General features: G+C 44.6%; 1 protein-coding gene across 1 annotated transcript; it reads right to left on the bottom strand.

The window, feature by feature from the left end:
- Nucleotides 1–1,618: 1,618 nt before the first annotated feature.
- Nucleotides 1,619–20,094, bottom strand: SIAH2 (siah E3 ubiquitin protein ligase 2). Its single transcript, XM_012642946.1, has 2 exons — nt 19,060–20,094; nt 1,619–3,202 (listed from the first exon to the last, which is right to left on the bottom strand). Exons 1-2 carry the CDS (start codon nt 19,474–19,476, stop codon nt 2,645–2,647), a joined length of 975 nt encoding a protein of 324 aa, XP_012498400.1. The 5' UTR covers nt 19,477–20,094; the 3' UTR covers nt 1,619–2,644.
- Nucleotides 20,095–20,478: the final 384 nt, after the last annotated feature.

The following is a 20,478-nucleotide window of genomic DNA, read 5'->3' as shown; positions in this document are numbered from 1 at the left end:
TTTGCTGTTTTCACTTCCTCTTTTTTAAAGTTTTAAATGTTTTATTTTTGAGACAGTCTTGCTCTGTCACCCCAGCTAGAGTGCAGTGGCGTCATCATAGCTCACAGCAACTTCAAACTCCTAGGCTTATGTGATCCGCCTGCCTCAGCCTCCCAAGTAGCTGTGATTTGGGAGTACAGGCAGGTACCACTGCGCTCAGCTAATTTTTCTATTTTTAGAAGAGATGGGGTCTTACTTTTGTTTAGGCTAGTCTCAAGCTCCTGAGCGCAAGCAATCCTCCGGCTTCGGCCTCTCAGAGTGCTAGGATTACAGGCATGAGCCACCGTGCCTGGCCTTTTACTTCCTCTTAAAACAGGGAACCCAGGGATTTTTGCTTATTTTCTGGCAGAAAATTTCCAGAAAGTCAAAGCCTCTACATACTTACGTTTACACATTTTTTTTTTGGTTACAGAGATTAAAGGGAGCTACATAACTCTGGAAAACAAAAGTTCAGAGTTTTCTTGCCTACAACTTTATTTTCATTTGTTGGGTTGTAGAAGCATGTTTAAGTGGGGAGTTATGAAGCCTGAATTCTGGAATCAGTGCTGCCACTAATGCAGTGTGTGCCTGCTGGCCTATCACTTTACCTCTTTGGGCTGCAAGTCTAATATTTTGTGCTTTTGGAGTAATTTGTGTTCACTCCTTCTTTGTGATCTTTCGTTTCTAGCTTTACCCTTTGTTGACCAATCAGCCCTGACTTCCTCCATCACAAGTACGAGGGTAAGATGTAGACACGAAGTGATGCTGCCAAGCTCAGCCACTTTACACACACGACACCTTGCCTGGGTGCCGTGCAGGCTCCTGACAGCCCTACCCGGACTCGCTCTGTCCCTGAGGGTCAAATGGTCAAAGTCTATCTGCACCTGGATCCTAGTTTCATCGTCACGGGTCCCTCTGTTCTGGCTTGAAATGTGACTTTCTTAGTGATAAGAGTTGTGCTTTTCATTCATCCACCAAAATTGCTTTAAGCACCTACTTTTGTGCGGGGCACTGTTTTTCACCTTTATTTGAAAAATAGCCTAGAAGATAAGTTACTTTAGCAATTCCTTAAGTGCCAGAATCCTATGCTGGCTGAAAACTTAACACTGTATCTCAAAAAACAAAACAACTCTAAAGCCATCACTTCCAGTCGTGCTATGCTAATGAAATCAGGCCACTGAGGTAAGCAGTCTTCAATCCTTACTGAAATGCGGGGCCAATCTGAATTCTTTTTGAAAGTTTAGGGTTGGGACTGAGGGAGTGGGTCACCTTGGATCAACCCCAGTACTCTGGACATCAGCACTAGCTAAGCATCTTCCTTCTGATTCTGTAAAGCAGGAGCAATCCTCCTCTAACACAGGTACTGGACTGCCAGACAAGGACAGCCCCAGGGAGGAGAGCTGCAACGCCAGTGACTGACGTGAGCTTGGACCCCAGTGCTGCCACTGGCCTGCACCATGACGTTGGCCTCATGACTGTTTCCCAGGTGGCTACAGTGAAAGCTCCACCTGCAGAGGGAGTGGAGAAACTTCATTGCACCTGCACACTATTGAGTAGATGCACAATAAATACACGATTCAGCTAGGAAAATGAAGCACAATATTCATTTTTGGAAAATATTTATTAAAAAACTAAAGTGAATGTGGCAGAAAACAAAAACAAAACCAACACGTACCTTTAAATAGCAAGCATATGACACACTGATTATAAAGCTTTTCCAATTCTACTGATCTAGTCTTTCACCCCAGCTACAGTCAGGCAGGGCTTCTGAGGGAAGCCAAGTGTAAACAGGTCATCCGTACTAGTGGTGAGCGGGAACTAACGACGTGAGCATTATCTACGGCCATATGACTCGCTTTCCTGGGCCGTCCACCCAAAACACAAGTGACCAAACCTCAGCATGTGTTCATGTGGATCTACAGTTCTAGTTCTAATTGGAGGGTGGGAGGATGTTAGGGGATGAAATAGAAAGACAAACAGTATCAGCTGAGGGTAATCTTAAAGCACCTTTAAAATCTGGACTCTTTCCCATAATTTAACCCAGTAATTTGCAAACTTTCCTGTTGAAAAGAAACACCTGATGAGATTGTTAAACTCACAGGCTCTCTAAATCTGCAATTTTAAGATGAGCACTCCAGGTGATTCTAGGCATATTGGTCAGCCATCCCATCTGAGAAACATTACTTAAAATGCATCAAAACAATTCCTACCCACTAAAAACAAAAGTAAAGCAATCTGCTGACAGTCACTGTGCTTTTGCCAATGTCGAGGGACCGATAGATGGAGGTGGGCAGGAAGGAGCCTCCAATTTCTAACATACTCATCCATAGCAGCCTTGAACAACCTGTCAAGTGTTGTTCAGGAAGTAAGAAAGATTTAATGATAGAGTTGATTTTAGATCACAGAACAGCCTCCAAATCACTAATGGGCCTACCCCATTCATCCCAGGTTAATGAACTTTGTTGGGCCGATGCCAGATGGGAAGCTGGTGTTCAAACAAAACACGGGGTAATTGTGGGTGCTGACTTGTGAAGACATATGGAATAAAACATCTATAAAAATCTTTACTAAACATAGAGCACTATGCCCAAATAATTTTGATGGTTTATGAAAGCCACACAGTGCATCATGGACAACATGTAGAAATCGTCACATTGATTCCAAGGTTCCCATTATCGGCAAAAAGATGTGCTATGGCTGTGTCAAAAACAAGGCAGTCACTGTTCATGATGGCTGCGGCCACACCATCGTGAATGGACCGGGGCGTGGCCTCCCAGGTCAGTCTCCGCCGGTTCCCATTCAACTCCAGTCTGTAGGCAAAGTTCTCAGCTTGCTTGCGGGTGCCAATGAGCAGGACGATGGCGAAAAACTGCTGGTGGCCTTCGTACTTCTCTTGTTTCTCCAGCACCAGCATGAAGTGATGGCCAAAACACGACTGCATCATCACCCAGTCGACGGCCCCCGGCAGGTTAATGTCTGTAGCTAGAAAGACGATGTCTTCTCCCTGAAGGGTGGTAATGCTCTTGTGGGCATGCATGAGATGGGACATCACGGCTTCCAGGGACCCCTGCCACTTGCAGGAAGCACCAGGACAAGGGCAGGAGTAGGGACGGTATTCACAGATGTCTTCGTGTTCTGGCTTCTCCGTATGGTGCAGGGTCAGGGAACAGCCCGTCGTGGCATACTGCAGAGACAGAAAAATACACTGAGCCATCGGCCTGCTCAAAACTCCTCCTGGTGCGACCCTCTAAGAGTGGTTACCCACTCAGGTTTCCTGGGCTTAAACCGTACTCTTATCTCAACTAGTTTTGCTCGAGATGAGTGAAATATTCAGGACTAAACATCTCAGTCCCTTATTCATCGTCAGTGTTGTCACACATGGGATCGAGGGCATTTCCTGAACCAGATACACTGCTTCCCTGCACCTGTTCCTACATTGATAAAAAGATGAGAACTAAAGTTCTCTTACTATACACATCTCCAACAAACAGTACTGTTGAGTCAGCTCTATAAAACCTGGGCTTCCCTTTATTTTCTGTGAAGCTGTTTTTTAAAGAATGTGATTGCTTGGGAGTGGGGCTGGGCAAGGAACATTATATTATCTCCAGACTAGTTTTCACATAAAGATAATTTTGAAAATAGTATAATTCTCTCTCTTGTCCCCCCCAACTCCTTCCTGGCTCAAACTGGTGACTGGGAGGCAGGCCGTGGGGAAGGCTGGAATGACTAAGCTAGGGCAGAGGAGGGCTGGAGACCCCTTCACACTGCTAGAAATATTACCCACCTTCTCCTTTTAACCTTCCCTCTGGGGGGTTGTGCCCATAGTTTTTGGGTGGAAGGAGATCACATCCAAGAAGACTGCTCGTCAGTTTGGTTCCAGCCAGTGGAGATTAAGATGAGAAGGGCCTAAACCTCCCCTCGAGGCCCCATGAACTTTCCCCAGACCACTTCCTCAAGTCCAAGGGCATGCCACTTCACCGCCAGGAACGTCAGGTTGTTAGGACAGGCCCAGAAGGGAGGGGTACCAGATGAGTTTGCTGACACAGTCAGTCTGCCCCCCAGACACTGCTTTAATGGGGTAGGAACAAAACCTTATTCTCCCTTGCACTCAGGATGCCATACCAGATGGATAAATCACACTCAGCATAGCAAGAGACCACACCAAGGAACTGGACTTCTGCTCCCAACTCTCACAGGAATGACAAAAGTTAATTCCTAGATACCAGATGGAGAATCAGCCCACAAGTAGACACTTGCCCAGGGTAGTAAGTTGTCTTGTAAAGAATTAAGAAACCCGAAGCAGCTTTTCAGGTGAAACCAGGTGTCAGCATTATAGCCCTGGAGCACAGAGTGACAGGTAAGCTGTCTGGCTTACGACATTTGAATTCCCCTGCTCCCTAGACATGAAGGCACCAAATAAGGCCAGGCCAGGTCATTTTTCTAAGATGCTAAAAAAAATATGTTCAATTGCTAAAAAAAAAAAAACAAAAAAAACCCAAAATACAAAAACACCACAGTATCTTTGCTTCTCCCTACCCTGCCTTATAGAATAACTCCTTTATAAACCTTAAGAAGGTCAAATTCTAATCTTGACAGATGAATTTATCACTAACAACAAGCAGGTACTGAGCACCTTATCCATGCAAGACGCTAAGCTGTAGTCACTTGGAGGATACAGGAGCAAAGATGACAGCCTCCACTCTCAGAGAGATTAGTCTCCTCTAATCAGGAAGGAGAGTGGCTGAAAGAAAGAAATGCGGCTCATACCTCTCTACATCCCCCATACCTAAAGCGGATTATAATCTTCAATAGAAATTGGAAGAAATATTTCACTCTTACTTACTTTGCCCACAGGAATTGTTTGTTCATCTTTTTTAAACCATGGACTAATTTTTAAAGCCTGGGTGTAAAAAAAACTTAATCAGGAGAAACACATTTATTTATCCATGTATATTTATACTTTGTGTTCCTAACTTTATAAACCATCCCCCCCCCCCCACCAAGAAAACCCAATCCCTGTTAACTGTGTTTTAAATCTACAATGTGGCCGGGAATACAGAGCCTTCTGATGTTCTTCTGCGAGAGATGGGTGAGGCATTTCTGTCCAGAGTTTAAAAACACTCAATAAAAATAGCAAGAATTAGCCCAGAGCCTGGCAGATTCTCTGGCTGAAACAAGCCCTCACTACCTGAAGACAGTTCAGAATGAGCTTTCACCACGGTTGCCCAGGAGTAATCCCAGGAACAAGATGAACTTAGCCAACGGCGCACAGAAAAGTACCACCTGCACTTCTTCCCAAGGCCCCAAACCACCCCTTGTTCATGAACTCAGCATTTACGACAAGTACGTACCACCTAGCAATCATTTTAGAACTTTCCCCACTCAAGTAGGAAAATTTATATTCTCAATTATTTGGTTTGCCTTACAAGTCACACATTCAACACTTTCTTCAACACAGATATCAAGAACAGGGGAACCTCCCCAGACTACACAAACAGAAAAGGCATTACTTTGCATTTGTGTGGACAATGACATTATGAAAAAAGATCTTGCTATGTTCTGTATTAAATATATTTTTAAAGTCTTAGGCACTTATTCTGCTTGTTCTAAACAAGCTGAACTTTAATGCCTACCTAGTCCTCTCTGTCCATCATGGGTAAGGTTTGTGTCCTCATGACCACTGGGGCCACTTTTATGACAGCTGGATTAAAGATCTACTTTAAACACACACACATACATACACACACTCTCCTGTGTCACGTTTCATACTTACAACAGTCTTGGCATTGTTCTGGAATGACATTCCAGAGCATGATGCGTGTCCCTGTCACCTTCATCAGGGGGCTCTCATCCAGGGATCAGAGAGAGGGCTTTAGGGGTCTGTGAGTTTCCTAAGACTGTATGTAAAACTGTCGAGGTGCCTCTGAGCAGCAAAGCCAAATCTCACCAGCCCCTGGCCTTGGGTTTGTGTTTTCTTGAAAAACTCCAAGGGTTTCTGAGGGTTGCTAGGGCCACAAACCTCTATGCTAGAGCACACAGAGGGAATCAGCTGTGAATCCTGCCCTTGCAGTGTTCCAGTTAAGAGGGGCCATACAATAAACTTAACAATAAATAACTGAAATGCTTCAGAAACACCGATGACTGTGCAAAAGAAAACCAGAAGGGCAACAGGTGATTTCAAAGTGGGACAGGGTGAGGAAGAAGGGGTGAGGCCAGCTTTCTTATGCACAGCTGGACTGTGGATGGAGTTGTTCCATCTGGTACTAGCACTGGGGAAACAGTGGGGATAAAACCTAAAGGAGAAGGCATGTCAGGGACTTCACAGACAATTCAGTTTATTTTCAGGGTTTCTCCACTGGCACTACTGACATTTGGACCAGATAATTCTTTGTTGTGGGGGCTGTGCTGTGTATTGTAGGATGTTTAGCAGCATCTCTGGCCTCTATTCATTAGATGCCAGTAGTAACCACTTCCTGCCCCTCAGTTGTGACAACCAGAAATGTCTCCAAGCATGGCCAATTGTCTTCTAGAGCGCAAAATTGCTCTGTGTGAGAACCACTGGTTCTGAGGAGAACCACTCATTCCGATTCTGAATAATGACAAAACCTGGCTTTTGAGCAGCCACAATCACAGCTGGGAGGGGCCCACGCCAGCAAGCAGGTCCAGCAGGTCACTGCCCCTCCCAATGGGCACTGCCAGGACAACTCGAAAATGCCAGCCCTACAAACAGCCAGAATCCGACTGCTTGCAAAGTGTGGGGATAGACCAGGGAGCCAGTTCTACCCATTTTATAGATTAGAAGCTGGAGGATCCCAGAGCGTGACTAATGGGTCAGGGCCTCGTGGTCAGTTGTGGCCACACCAGGAATAGAGCCCTACGTTCCCAGGCTGCCCCTCCAGGGCTCTTTCACAGCACACCACAGCTCAGGAGTCAAACAAAGAATATTTTGAGAAAAGGGAACAGAACATCTGCCTTCAACCCCAGCCCCAACCCAACACATACAAAACTCAGAGTCCATAGATACACTGCTTTTGGAAACAGGTTCTAATATTAACTTCTTCCTTGGCGTGCAAGCAGAAAAACAGTTCTGAAAGCACCACTCCCTAAGGAATATGGCAGCAGCACCTCACAAATAAGTAACCAGCCATCAGGTCCTCCCAGCCTTCTCTGGCATCTGGCAAAAAGTCCTGAGGTTTCACTTTTCACACTCTGGCGAGGGCTGGCCCCACCAAATGTGAAGGGGTCAAAGGACTTCTGCGCTTGAGCCAGGGAGGGTTTTCCTTTAGACTCTGGTCCTTAGCTGTACCCTCTTGTTCCTGAGAGAAAGCACCGGGGCTGGTTTGCAGAGGCTGCCTGTGTGTCTTGGGGCAAGTCCACAGCTATAAATGAGATTTCTCCCTAGGGAAATATCTGCTCATTTCCCCCAGGAGGAATGACAGTAAATCTCTCTAAAGAAAGCACACACACTTATACACATACACACATACAAACGCAAAGTTAAAAAACATAGCGAGGTGGAAGATGGTCCAGCAGAATGAGAAACAAAAAAAATGCTGAAATCCCATTTCTGACTTTTTAAGGAACTTTTCATGTTGCAATGGCTCAAAAGCCTTGTGCAAATGTGTTCTGCCATTGAAAGGCAATGTGTAATCTGGAACCTCATTTTTAAGTCTTTGCAGAAAGCAGTAAATAGTTCCCATTCTTTCCCTGGGCTTGGGGTTTGAAGGTTATATTTAAGTTGGAATTTAGGCAGGGCTTTTCCCTTTTTGGCATACAAACCCTTTCATATACAGATACAATGAGATATGTCAGAACAGTCAAACATGAGACACCTGTTATTTACCTAATAAACACAGTCACATTATATTTGCTTATGAAATGAGTACAGAAGCAAAATAAATAACCCTTCTTAGCTGGGGTGCTAGTGAAGGCCATGGATGTAGTGAGTGGTTTAGAACAAGTCATTTAATCTCATTAAGTCTGATTCCACACAATTCAAGAACAATCTACTGAACTCCAACAATCAACAATGTACTACAATGGAGGTGCCATGCACTCCTGGTAGAAGCTTGTCCCTCTAGGGAACTATGAGGTAACCACCCTGCCTAGACCTGCTATCTCCTAGGAAACAGCTGAAATTTATTAGCAAAATATCTACCAGTGCCTCAAATGAGAATGTCTCAAGAAAAACAAAGCACAATCTGTATTTTGTTGTTAATGATCATAGACTTGGGAATTAAATCCAAGAAATGACCTTGTCTTGAAGTAAAAGCAAACAGCGCTTTCCTTCAATCTAAATAAGCTGTGATGATCACAAAATGCACACTGGCTGCTAATGTGATGCATGACCCTGGACTGAGAAACCAAAATTGCTACAAAGGACATTACGGGGACAACAGCTGAAATGTGAATATGGACTGTGGATTGGATAATAGTAGCTACTACTGTGTGCCAGATTTCCTGATTTTGATAACTGTGCCATAATTATATAAGAAAGTGTCCTTGTTTTTCAAAGAAACAAGTGAGTTATTTACGAGTACAGGGACAAGATGCCTGCAATTTGCATTCAAATGGTTAAAAAACATATATATGAATGGAGAAAGCACAAATGACAAAGCAAATAGGGTAAAAAGGAAACAACTGGTAAACCTGGATAAAGGCTATATGTGAATTTTTTGTACTATTATTGCAACTATTGTGTAAATTTGAAATCTCATCAAAATAAAAATGTATTAAAGAATTCAGGGACTGAGTTAGCATTATTTATTCTTTATGGGATATAGAGATTTCTTATGCAAAGTTGGTTGAATAAATTGCTGTCACAATAGTATTTTTTTTAAAAAAAAAAAAGAAAATATACTTTTAGTACATCTTCATGTAAATGCAACCACAGTTAATAGTTTTTCTTTTACTGAAGGCTCTTTGGGATCCACTTTAGTGAACCAATACAATTTTGCATTGAAGACATAAATTGTTATACTAATTAACACTTCCTTTGTACTCACAGAAGACAAAGCATTCTCCATTGTCCTCTGATCCTTCCAAAGGTTTGAGGGGCCCTGACAAGTCTGTGGCCCTGGCATGTAATTTCTGGCTACTGCAGTTTCATTATCCACCACCCCCAGTAAGTAGTCCAAGGTAAACTCCTGCTCTAATCAAGACCCACCTGAAAGATGAGCGCCAGGAATGAAATTTACACAAGCTCCTCCCTCCCCACTTCTTTTAGCGCTAGGGAGGTGAACCCAGAAGTAGAGCTATGTGAGTTCAACAGGAAGGGTGAGTTCCTGACAGTGTAATTTATTCTGTATGATCAGCAGATAATTGGGAGACCACTGGTTGAAGTCTCTGTCTTCTCAACATTCTTTAGACTCGTTCAAATAGGAGTTGCAGCTAAGCCTAGTATAAATCCACACCATGGTAAAACTTTTCCGTTTTAACCAGCAGTTAAACTTAATTTTACCACTTTTTAAAAAGGATTTCTGTCAATTCAAGCTAGCTTCTTTGTGATTAAAAATGTTTACCTGCCCCCAAAATACCAATGAGCTATCTCAGGTTATTTTCCAGTTAATTTAAGGGCCTATTAATTTTATTGATTTACTGATCCACTGCCTGCTTCTTGCCTACCCAGTATTTGTTGATAAATGAATATTAGGTTTATCTGCAGAAGATGGAATGTTCTCCACCATATTAATTTTACTTTAATTAAATGTTTTACTGTAGAACTTAGCATTAAAGAAATTCAATAGACCTTGAGATCATGTCAGAAAAAATGTTTATTGTTACTTTAGATTTCAGGCACTATGGATTTGCTTTATCATTTTTGATAAAGGTGTTCACTTATTTTATTTACATAAATATTTGGGATGAGGGACTTTATAGCTCTTCTGAGATCTTACATAGACTGGGAAACATCCGCACTGTTGTCCTCCTGATGGCTGTATGTTCTTCTTGCTTAAAATGTGTTTACAATAATGGTAGAGTAGCTATGATTAGAACTCAAGTACCCAGTGTCCTGTGTGACCTTGAGCCTACCCAGTCAGTCACCTCTGGGTCTATAAAACTGTCTACGATTTACTTCTCGACTGTTATTAACAGTGGAAGAACTGTAGACTCCTCAAGTTAATCATGCTCAGACTTGAGCAATAGGAGAAAAGTGAAATCTCTTCTTGTGACTTAATTATAATATTCAATTTGCATCTGTTTAGCATCCTTCCTGTAAGAACATTAGCTTATTTTCATGTAACTCAAATGGTAAATTCCTTAGCTACATTATGAGGCAGTACAAAGAGATAATTGCATTAACAGTTTTACAGATAATAATATGAGAAGATCATATTACTCAGCACCAGAACCGTCAGTGTCATCGAACACCAGTGAGACTAAGAAAATATGTCAACTTTACAAACTTTCTTCTGGGTATGGCAATTCTAATAATCAAAATCTTGAGCTCAAAAATTCATCCTTTTTGACAAGGAGAAAGTTGACAAACCACTGTTGCAGCTAGCTTTCTTACTAAAAGGTGTCTTGGTGGAAGATTTCTGGCGTGATTATTGCAGAAATTTAAGAATGTCCTGCTATGGGGGGAGCATGCGTTTGGCCTTACAAAAGCCCTATTTTTAATCTTAGAAACTTTACACAAAAGTTGACTTTTGACCATGTATGTTTCTCATCTGTCCATAGCCAGAGTTAGCAGGAACCACACACGGTCTTGGAGAACCAGTTTTGTGAGGTCCCTTCAGAGTGCACACGCAAGCCAACAAGAGCACCTTTAGAGTAAAAAGCTTTATGCCATGTGACCGGTGTCCTGCCTGCCCTTTGCAATATGCCCTCACTTTTCCACACCCTGTCCCCACCTGCACAATCACTTAACTGCAAACAGCTGACAACTCTGCAAACTGCTCCACTCCCCTCAGCTGTCTTTAATTCTGAACTAAAGCAATTAAATTCACCAGAAAACTTAAGTGGTAGGGTTGTAAAATTAGCAAGTAAAAATACAAGATGCCAGTATCTCCCAGGCAATATTTGGGTGTGCTTATACTCCCCACTCCCAAATTCTTTGTTGTTTATCTGAAATTCAAATTTAACTGAGCATTCTGTGTTTTACCTGGCCACCCCGATAAGAGAGCCCCCAGTACTGCCATCCCTCCAAAAGCCACTACTGGAGTCTGGAATGGGAAGGGGAATCACTGTTCCCCAGCAGCATGGGGTGGGCAGCAAAAAAGGCAGGAGGCTGTAGTGAAAAAGACACTGTGTGTGATTACAAGGCCCACACTGGTATTTCTGCTCCCTGAACCTACAAACTGCATGAGCTTGCGCAAATCTCTTAGGGGGGACACTCACTGTGTCCTATCTCCTTTACAAAGTAATGAGGAAAATAACATAAAATAATACACGTAGTTCAGGCCATCTATATAGGCAAGGCCAGCTACATTCTCTACAAGTAACTCTGCTGGCCAACCATATAGCCTCCTTGTGCTCTGCCATCCCTTCCTTCTTCATGAGCAAACTGCTGCTCGTCCTTCAGAATGCAGCTGGCGCCACCAAGCAGTGAGGTCTTCAGACTCCTCTCTGCTCATCACACTTCAGAAGGGCTCTGCTGCCCTGTTGGCACGTCTGTCTCCACCATCAGACATAGTTTCATGAAGGACGGGAGGGATGAGTGCAGGCAACAGCTGGTGAGGCAGATGGGCTGTGGGAAGGAGACAGCCTGGAGCTTCGGGAGATTCCAAGACAAGAGTGGGTATGATCACAAGTTAGTGGGTAAAGCGGCAGCCAACTCTGGCCTGATGTTACATCAGAGAGACAGAGCAGGCAGCAGCATTAAGAAAATCAAAAGGCTAACACCCAGTGTTGGTGATGCTGGGAAGAAATGGGCACTCAATTGTAAATAATTTCAAGGGAGAAAACAATTTGGTTCTACTATTAAAAGCTTATATTTCTGCATATACCCTTGGACTCTACCAACCAACTTCTAGGCATTTACCCTTAGGAAATAATTATTTTCTTATGTACAAGGATTTAGTTAGAATAGTATTTATCTTTTTTATAATCTCAGTAAGAAAACAGAATAACTTAAATGACCACAAACAGGAGCCTGATTAGAGAACTCTGCTACTGTTATAGAATAATAATATTATGTAGCCATTAAACATGGTTTTAAAGAGTATTTATTTATCCATGTAGAAAAGCAGTCATGATGTGTTAGATAAAGGTTACGAAATAGTATGTATAATAGGATTCCCTGTCTGGCCAGCTTGTTTTCTGAATGACAAATTCCACTAATGTAGAGATAAGTTTGCAAGGACATATGCAAAATGGTATAGTGGTTATTTCTAGGTGGGGGGATTATGGAGGATTTTAATTTTATGTTACTTTCTATATGTTCTACATTTTAAAATAAGGATCACAACTTTAGAAAACATATAATGTATAAAATAAAATGCAAATAATACATATACTTAAAAAATATGCTTAATCAGGATTTCCCTTATAAAAGATCTGAAAAAAAAGAAATGAGGGGAAAAAAAGTCTCATCACTGAAACACCGATACCGGGGCCAACTTACCCAGCTCTATGAAAACCCTTTATGATTAGGAGTAGGGAAAAGAAGTTCAGTGGGAAAATCCATGGGAGAAAATAAGAAAGATACCATTTTTTTCAAGTTTATGCCTGGGCCTGAATTCAGACATTGGCCATTTGCTTCCTATCAGCTTTTAACTGTGCACATTTATTTAGTGCCAGGGCTGTGCTAGGCACCTCATGTGAATTATTACGGTGTTTGATCCTTACAACAACCTATCATCACCCCATTCTAGCAATGAGCCACTGAGGCTTGGAGAGGTCACCAGCCAGTCACAGTGGGGACAGTGTCAGGTTTTGGACCAGGAGGCATGACTAGAACCTCACTTCAAAACTGTCAGGGAGTCTGGGGGGAGAGGGAACCAAAGACACTACCTTTGTTGATTCCAAGTTTTAAAACAGTGCACAGGCCCATGCATTTAACAAAGGGATACTTTTCATCCATCTCAATAGCATCTGTGGCCAAAAACTGCGAAGGAGGGAATCCTTTATGTCATTAATGCTACGTAGTCTACATACATAAAATCTTTACCAAACTGGAAACAAGGAAAACAACAGTTTCCTAATTTTCAAGAAACTAATGGAGAAAGATGGGCATCTGGGGCAAAGTCGAGAATTCCTCATAAGCCTTAGAAAGTATACTTGACAGCTTAATATAAAGATATATTTGATCAGGAAAACATTCTTACTTTGCTTTTCAAGGTGTCCAGAGTGGAACTACATTCTAACACCCCATGTATGATCATACCCTGCACAAATTCGCCAGCAATACACGGTGGCTCTGAATGCTGGCATTCAGTCTAGCAACAGGGTCCACTGTGCCCTATGGTTTTGAATAAGAAATGCCATTTCTCCCAAGTTTTGTCAGAAGCACAAGTCTGGCTCTTAAGACATTTTACACTGAGGTTTTACTATAGTCACATGTATACAGTACTTTCTATGGGTCTTCAAAATAGGGATCTAACTCATAGCATAGGAGAATGTAACCCAATCTCAGGCTGGTACTTTATAGGCCAGACCTGCTGTAACTTTAGGTAAGCCTCCATTCTGGCCGTACTAAGGATCAACTTTAACAACGATTTATTCCATTTCCAGGTTGACCTGTGAAAAATTTTTGGCCAATTACATGTAGCATCAGCATTAAACGTTAATACTGGTATTTAGTGTTCTTTTTTTTTTTTGAGACAGAGTCTTGCTCTGTTGTCCAGGCTAGAGTGCCGTGGCATCAGCCTAGCTCACAGCAACCTCAAACTCCTAGGCTCAAGCAATCCTTCTGCCTCAGCCTCCCAAGTAGCTGGGACTATAGGCATGCGCCACCATGCCTGGCTAATTTTTTCCATTTTTAGTTGTTTGGCTAATTTCTTTCTATTTATAGTAGAGATGGGGTCTCGCTCTTGCCCAGGCTGGTCTCGAACTCCTGCGCTAAAACAATCCACCTGCCTCGGCCTCCCAGAATGCTAGGATAACAGGCGTGAGCTGCTACGTAGTATTCTAATGCTTCTGTTTTATATAATAAAGTACAATAAAAGCTGTATTTTCAATTTTGTCTTTTAAAATCTTGAGCCCTGGGGTTAAAGTATGTGGACTAGGGTGCTTGCCAGCTCATTCTATGCTTTTATGGGTCAACCTTGTTAATTTCAGGCAGTAGTGAGTCCTGCAGGGACAATTTCCAAAGTAAATGATTTTGTCTTAGGGGAACTTTTGAGGTTAAGAAGAAATCTTTGAAACTGTTTTAGGCTAATCAGCTTATACTTTTAGGTGATCACCCATCACCTTACAACCACCCTAACACCACTCATCTTCCATCTGAAATGGTGAAGCAAAAGCCCTCTATAGCTCTTCTAACTTGATCTCAGAGCACCCACCAGCTAAGTGTTAGCTCCATTCTTTTTAACAGATGAACAAACAAGATCAGGAAAGTGAGTGGACCAAAGTCATACAAAGCTAGGATGAGAACCCAGTTCTTCTGTCTCCCGGCTAGTGCTTTTTCCTGGGACTGCTTACTACATTCCAAAATTTTAGGGTAAGAAAGAACCTTGGTATAATCATTTAGCCCAACCCCTTATCTTAAAGATCCTCACTTGGATGCCAAAAAATAAACTGACCCGAACAAAGTCAAACATCTAGTAACTTGGAGGATATTTCAGGTCTCCTGGTGGCCAGAACAGAATATTCTCTTGGCAAAATAAAGATGAAAAGAAAACAAGCTACAAAATCACCTATGGTTGGGATGTATCATTGTTCTGCAGTTCATGTATTGCAAGAGTTAAATGAGAACTTTCAGGCTCATAGAATGCTTTCTACAGGAGAACCAGATCAGAGGCTGCACGTTGGCAGCTGGAATTTGGCCTGGAGATCTGGTTGGTTTGGCCTGCAAATGCCGGCTGTCCATGTGGATTCGGCCAATGTTAGAAAAAAAAATTGAGATATTTAACATAGAAAAAATCTGGAGTTTTGGCTTTTCTTGAAAAAAATCTAAAGGTCTGGCATGGCTGCACCCACAGCCCCACCCCCACCAATCAGCCAGAGCTGAGTAAGGGTTGCCCTCTTTGGAGGTGGCACCTATCCCCCAGCTCCCTACCATCTCCCCGACCCTGAGGCCATGTGTTAGATGCCTCTCTCCCTTGCATTACCTAGTTCCTGCTGGTATTTAGCGAGTTTGTCTCCACTTCTCTAGATGAGGTCACACCAAGGGACTTTTAAATTTTCAACTGTGCTGGCTGACCTGACTTAGTTTTATTTATGTTTTGTTTTTTTAGGAACAAAAACAGTATTATCACAATCCAACAAAAGGGAAGACTTGTCTGGCTGGCTGAGGCTTTCAAATTCAATAATTATTTGGAGATAAAATGCTCTTAGAAACTTTCAGAGAAGATAAAGTGGAAAGAAAATGTATCATACTCTAAGTAGGCTGGAGTGGATTAGCATTTCCCACAGTTATGGAGAGAAATACTTGGCTGATATCAAAATACACTGTTGAGTGGTAAAACAGACTGTGTGGTTGACACATTTGTGTCAATTCTCCCCCTACACCCACACACTGGGGGTGGGGTTTGCGATCTGGGAACAGGATGTCAGATTTCTCAGGTGTGGAACAAGCCATAGAATGGACTAAAAATACCCCAAGTGGAAGAGTATATACTCTAATAGATAGCCTTTTTTTAAAAAAGGAGACCTGAGCTAATAATGCATGTGGCTCTGTATCAAGGGGCTGGCAACACTCTAGCCTTTAATTAAGTGGCCCCACACCTCTGTAGGGTAGCTATGTCGCAATACATCCATTTTTGGCCAACTGAAGCATGAGCAGTCCAGAGCTGTGATGAAATCTCCCAAAATATTAGGTTTGTAGGCTTCCCTCCGACCCCGATCTTTCTACCTCACATGCCCTACAAAATTCCTGCCAATGAATTTCAGAGTGAGTACGTATGTTGTCATGCTGGGGCAGTCCCATCAGAGGCCCATCTGGTGAACTCATCCAACCAGACGGTTTTGTTACTGGTGTCAACTTTGAGCTATGATTTGGAACCTTGGAGTACACACTCAGATTCAAAATCCCTACAAAAACTTTTGTACTATTCCTACATACAAAAGATTTGTGCTTTGGGGATACAGATGTGTGGACTGGCCCACTTACTAGCTATGTCACTTGACAAGTCATTTCACATTTAACCACTCCATAGGCCTGAGTTTTCTCATCTGAAGAAAAGGCAAACTAATAAAAGCCGACCCATGCAAAGTAGCTGGCACACAGAGGGCACTAATAACATCCCACATGGCCTCCCTTCTTCTCATGAATACTAGAAGCTACAGGTCCTTACGAGCCAAGCAATGTCATCCCTAATTTATAGATGAGGAAATCAAGGCCCCCAGAGGGGGTCTCTCAGGCAAACAGTGGCAGTGCCAGGCAGCTCTTGAGACCTGAGCTCTAGTGCTTTACTCAGTATTGGTTTTCTCATATGAGCCAGTCCATGAGAGATTCTGAGAACAGGTGGGGACAGTGACAAGGCAGTCCTTATGATTTCTAGGAGCCCCAAACTGCAGGTCAAAAGGCTAGGTAAACAGACCTGCCTTGTTTTAAATTTGACACAGGCTTTACCACTCCCTATTGTTTCCCGTCTTTTCCAACTAACATATCTTGGTTGGTTGCTGGGCCTATGTATATGTCCCAGTTTGATTTATCCGCACTAACTAGCTGAGCTGTCCTGTCAATAGTTTGGATTATTGGTCAACCAAAGGCGAGGCATGCACAGTCCAGCTTTGTAAATCTCAAACACGCGCACACACAAAAGTGATCCAGAGATCACATTCTAAGCTTGGTTCCTGGCCTGTAGGGGAATGGTTGACCCTTTTAAATTTTAGCTTGCAAAGTAATGGCTTTGCTCAACAGCATTCTTATAGAACAGAGACCTGGAAATCACTAACACGTGCAGAAAGGCTGAGTACCCCTGCTTCCCGAGAGAGGTCTTCGAGAATGACTTCACTAGCCTGTTATACATTAGGAGAGAACATACGCTTCCATAGGAACCAGAGTTCTAGATTCTGAAAGTGAAACTTCACACTCCATATAGCATGTTATAACTGTTTCCTTCCTTTTCCCTTGGGAACATGATTCTCTTCTGAGACTGCTTTTTGAAAATAAATTATGGAATACTGATATCAAATTCTCATTTGTGAAGTATAATTCACCTAAAGCCATTTGTTCTATTAGACAAGGAAGGTTTAGGGGAAAGTGAAGGGGTGAGAAGATGGCTAGAAAATCCTGTGGGGCATCCCCCACCCCCACAATACATCTCAAACATCAAATATCCACTCTATCTCGACTAGTACCAAATCTTCTCTGACAACTAGGCTGCCACCTTCTTCATGACCCTAAGAAAACTATGGAAATATTTTATCTAAATTTTATGAGAAACAACTGGGCTGGATGAATTAGTAAGCATTTTATGAGAAGGGGATGAAAGCAAAGTAATTTATTAAGGTTGCCTGAAACCCCACAGTCCAAACACTGATTCAATCCCTTATTTGAAATATGCTATTTTAAACTTTGTGGCAGGGCAGAAGACCAAATTAAATCACTCATTTTACTGACCTGAGTCCCGAGCCTGAATTCTCACTTGGATTATTTTTAATTTAAAAACGAGCTCTTGTCCTATAAAATAAGCAGCACCAAGGAGAAATGCAAGACAGCCTAAATGGCACAGGAGGCAGAGCAGTTACTTTTACAAAATACCCTCAAAATTATTAATGACACTATATGGCACTTTAATTTCAAAAAATGAACTTTACAGTATAGCTGTAGGTTATAATGAGGTAATATAGAGAGGCATGTCTGTGAAATTGCTCCTGAAGATTTCTAAATGATAGATGTGGTACACAAATGTTATAACATGACCACACAATGCAATACTATGCAGCCATTTAAAATACAATGAGGTCGAACTAGGTTTCAGACATTGAAAAATGTGTGATAATATGAACTTAAAAACAACAGCAGGTTGCAGAAGCCATTTTTGGAGAAAACCTTATATCTATAAAAAAACCTTCCTGACACACACTGACATCTATGATTCTACATTTAGCTGCGAGGGTGTATATGTACATGGTTTAAAAGTCTACAAAGATACACACTAAGCTTAACAATGGTGGGAAAGAAAGGGAGGGGTCGTGGTCTTTCATTTAACTTTTTTTGTCTTGGTGGTCTGCATTTTTCTCAAGGATATTGATAACTTTTTAAACTAAATTAACAATAAAGTGATGGGCTTTAAAGAACTGTAACAACAGCTCTTGCGTGCCCTTGTTAATTTCTTGAGCGACTTTGCTTTCACCCCACTGATGACAAAGACCAAAGACGCAGCCACAACTCCTCAGTCGTTCCCAGTCCTTGGAAGGCCAGGAGAGGGAAAGGCGTGGCTTGCAAGGTTTTCTTGTAGCTGAAGGAAAACAGGCTGTGGGCGCCTTTTTTTTTTTTTTTTTTTTTAGCTTCACTCCCGAGAGCTCCCACGTGTCAGGGGTGCGCAGATGGCAGGCGCAGGGTGCAGGAGGAATCCAGTACCAATATTGCCAAGCCGAGTGCTGGTCAAGGATGCGTTCAGCTCGCGCATTTCCTCCCTCCTCAGTCCCCACAGATAGTCAGCTTCCCGGTCCAAGTTTTACTTGCGTGGCGCAGCCCCATTGAGCACACGTCTGTAAAGGACGCAGGCACCAGGCCAGGAGAGCTACGGTATGTTCCAACCACCAGCGTGTGCCAATTAAGCTGGGGCCAGTACGTGGGCAAATGTCAACCCTGAGCTACTCCCAAAGTGGACAGGTGGGCATGGGGGACGGTGGACAAAGTGTAAACATTTTTTTTTTTTTTTAACGAGAGAAGATGCCACCCCCCTCTCAGGGCCTTCGAGTGGGCTGGAGGACAGCGGAGTCCGGAAGGGAGCCGGGAGGAGGTGTGAGGGCCGTCCCTGGGCTTACCTTGCAGGGAAACAGGACTGCCGAGGCCACCTTCTCCATAGCCAGGTTCCTGATGCTGGGCGTCAGGGCGCCCCTGCACGTCGGGCAGCAGCTCAACTTCTGGCGGCATTGGTTACACACCAGGTGCCCCGCCTGGCACTGCAGGATGGGAGGCAGGACATAGTCAAAGCAGACCGGGCACTCGAAGAGCGAGGTCAGCTCGTGGTGCTGCGGGGACACCGGGCCGGCCCCGCCGCCGCCGCCAGGGCCCGAGATCACCGCCGCCGCGGCGGGCACCGCGGACGAGCCGGGGCCCGCAGCCGAGATGGTGGCGGCGGCCGGGGGCGCAGCCGGGGACGGAGCGTGCTGGGGCTGTGGCGGCGGCTGCTTGCTGCAGGGTTTGTTAGCGCTGGGGCCGGTGGAGGACGGGCGGCTCATCGCGCTCCGAACCAACCATGGAACTGCGGGCGCCTGCCTGCCGCGGGGCCGCCCGGGTCAAGGCGGTGCGCGCCCCGCGGGCAGCGAGCTCCGGGGCAACGCCACGGCGCCCAGCCCGGGACCGGGCGGCGGAGACGATCGGCACCGGGCAGACAGGGGGCTGGGCCCGCTGACGCTCTCCGCTGTCCGTGGCGTTCCGAACTCGCCTCCGCGTGGGACCACGCGCGGTGCCCTCCTCTCGGCGGCGTCCCGGCCCCGAACCCAATTGGTGCGCAGAGCCCCGACCCACCAGCTTCTGGAGCAGCAGCTGACGCAAGCCCCGGGGGCGCGCGCGGACGTGACGCCTGGACACGTGTGCGGCCGCCCAGGCGCGCGGGGACCGGCAGAGCCACCCAGCGCCCGGGCGCGGGCTCCGCCCGGCTCCAGCTGACAGAGCAGGGGGCGGCCTTGCGCGGGCGTTTCCTGCTCGGGCTACGGGCCTGGCCTGCGCTAGTGAGCATGCCCGGCTCGCCGGCGACGCGCTGGGTCGCGTTTTCCGGGTTGGGGAAGGGGCGGCCCTCAGGAAGGCGTCGCCGAAGTCCTCTGACCACACCCCGGGGATCTTGGCCGTCGTGTCCCCGGGCTCAAACCAGAAGGGCAACTTCAGGCGGGGTAGGGGTGGGGGCGGGACGGAACTCCAGCCGGCAGTGGCGGGGCGGGGTCCCAGGACGGGTCGGAAAAAAGTGAGAGGTTTCTCGTCCCCGAGTTGAATCACCAGGGCACAGGGGAGGCGTCCGACGCGGCGAGCTAGGCTCTTAGTCTGGAACACCGGATCAGGACGGGGAGCTTTGGGCGGCAGCAGGGCAAGGGGCTGGAGTTGGGTCTGCAGCCGGCACATAACCTACTGCTGTACTGTTAAGGGTGGGGTTGGACCCTAAAGGGTGGGGAGGAGGTAAACTCCCTTTATTTCTTTACCTGCCGACCGGGCGAAAGCTTCAAATGAGCGCCTTTGACTGCTATGGC

The sequence above is a fragment of the Propithecus coquereli genome, unplaced genomic scaffold (genome assembly GCF_000956105.1).
Source record: "Propithecus coquereli isolate 6110/MARCELLA unplaced genomic scaffold, Pcoq_1.0 Scaffold19, whole genome shotgun sequence".
Lineage (NCBI taxonomy): Eukaryota > Metazoa > Chordata > Mammalia > Primates > Indriidae > Propithecus > Propithecus coquereli.
The sequence above is the reverse complement of the archived record's forward strand: the minus strand, read 5'-3'. Positions and strand labels throughout refer to the sequence as shown.

Bases quoted from the DNA above. Each gene is read 5' to 3' on its own strand.
- SIAH2 (XM_012642946.1), bottom strand. From the start codon at position 19,476: ATGAGCCGCCCGTCCTCCACCGGCCCCAGCGCTAACAAACCCTGCAGC. The intron at 3,203-19,059 runs GTAAGCCCAGGG...CTGTCTCTGCAG, and splicing joins CAGTCCTGTTTCCCTGCAAG to TATGCCACGACGGGCTGTTC.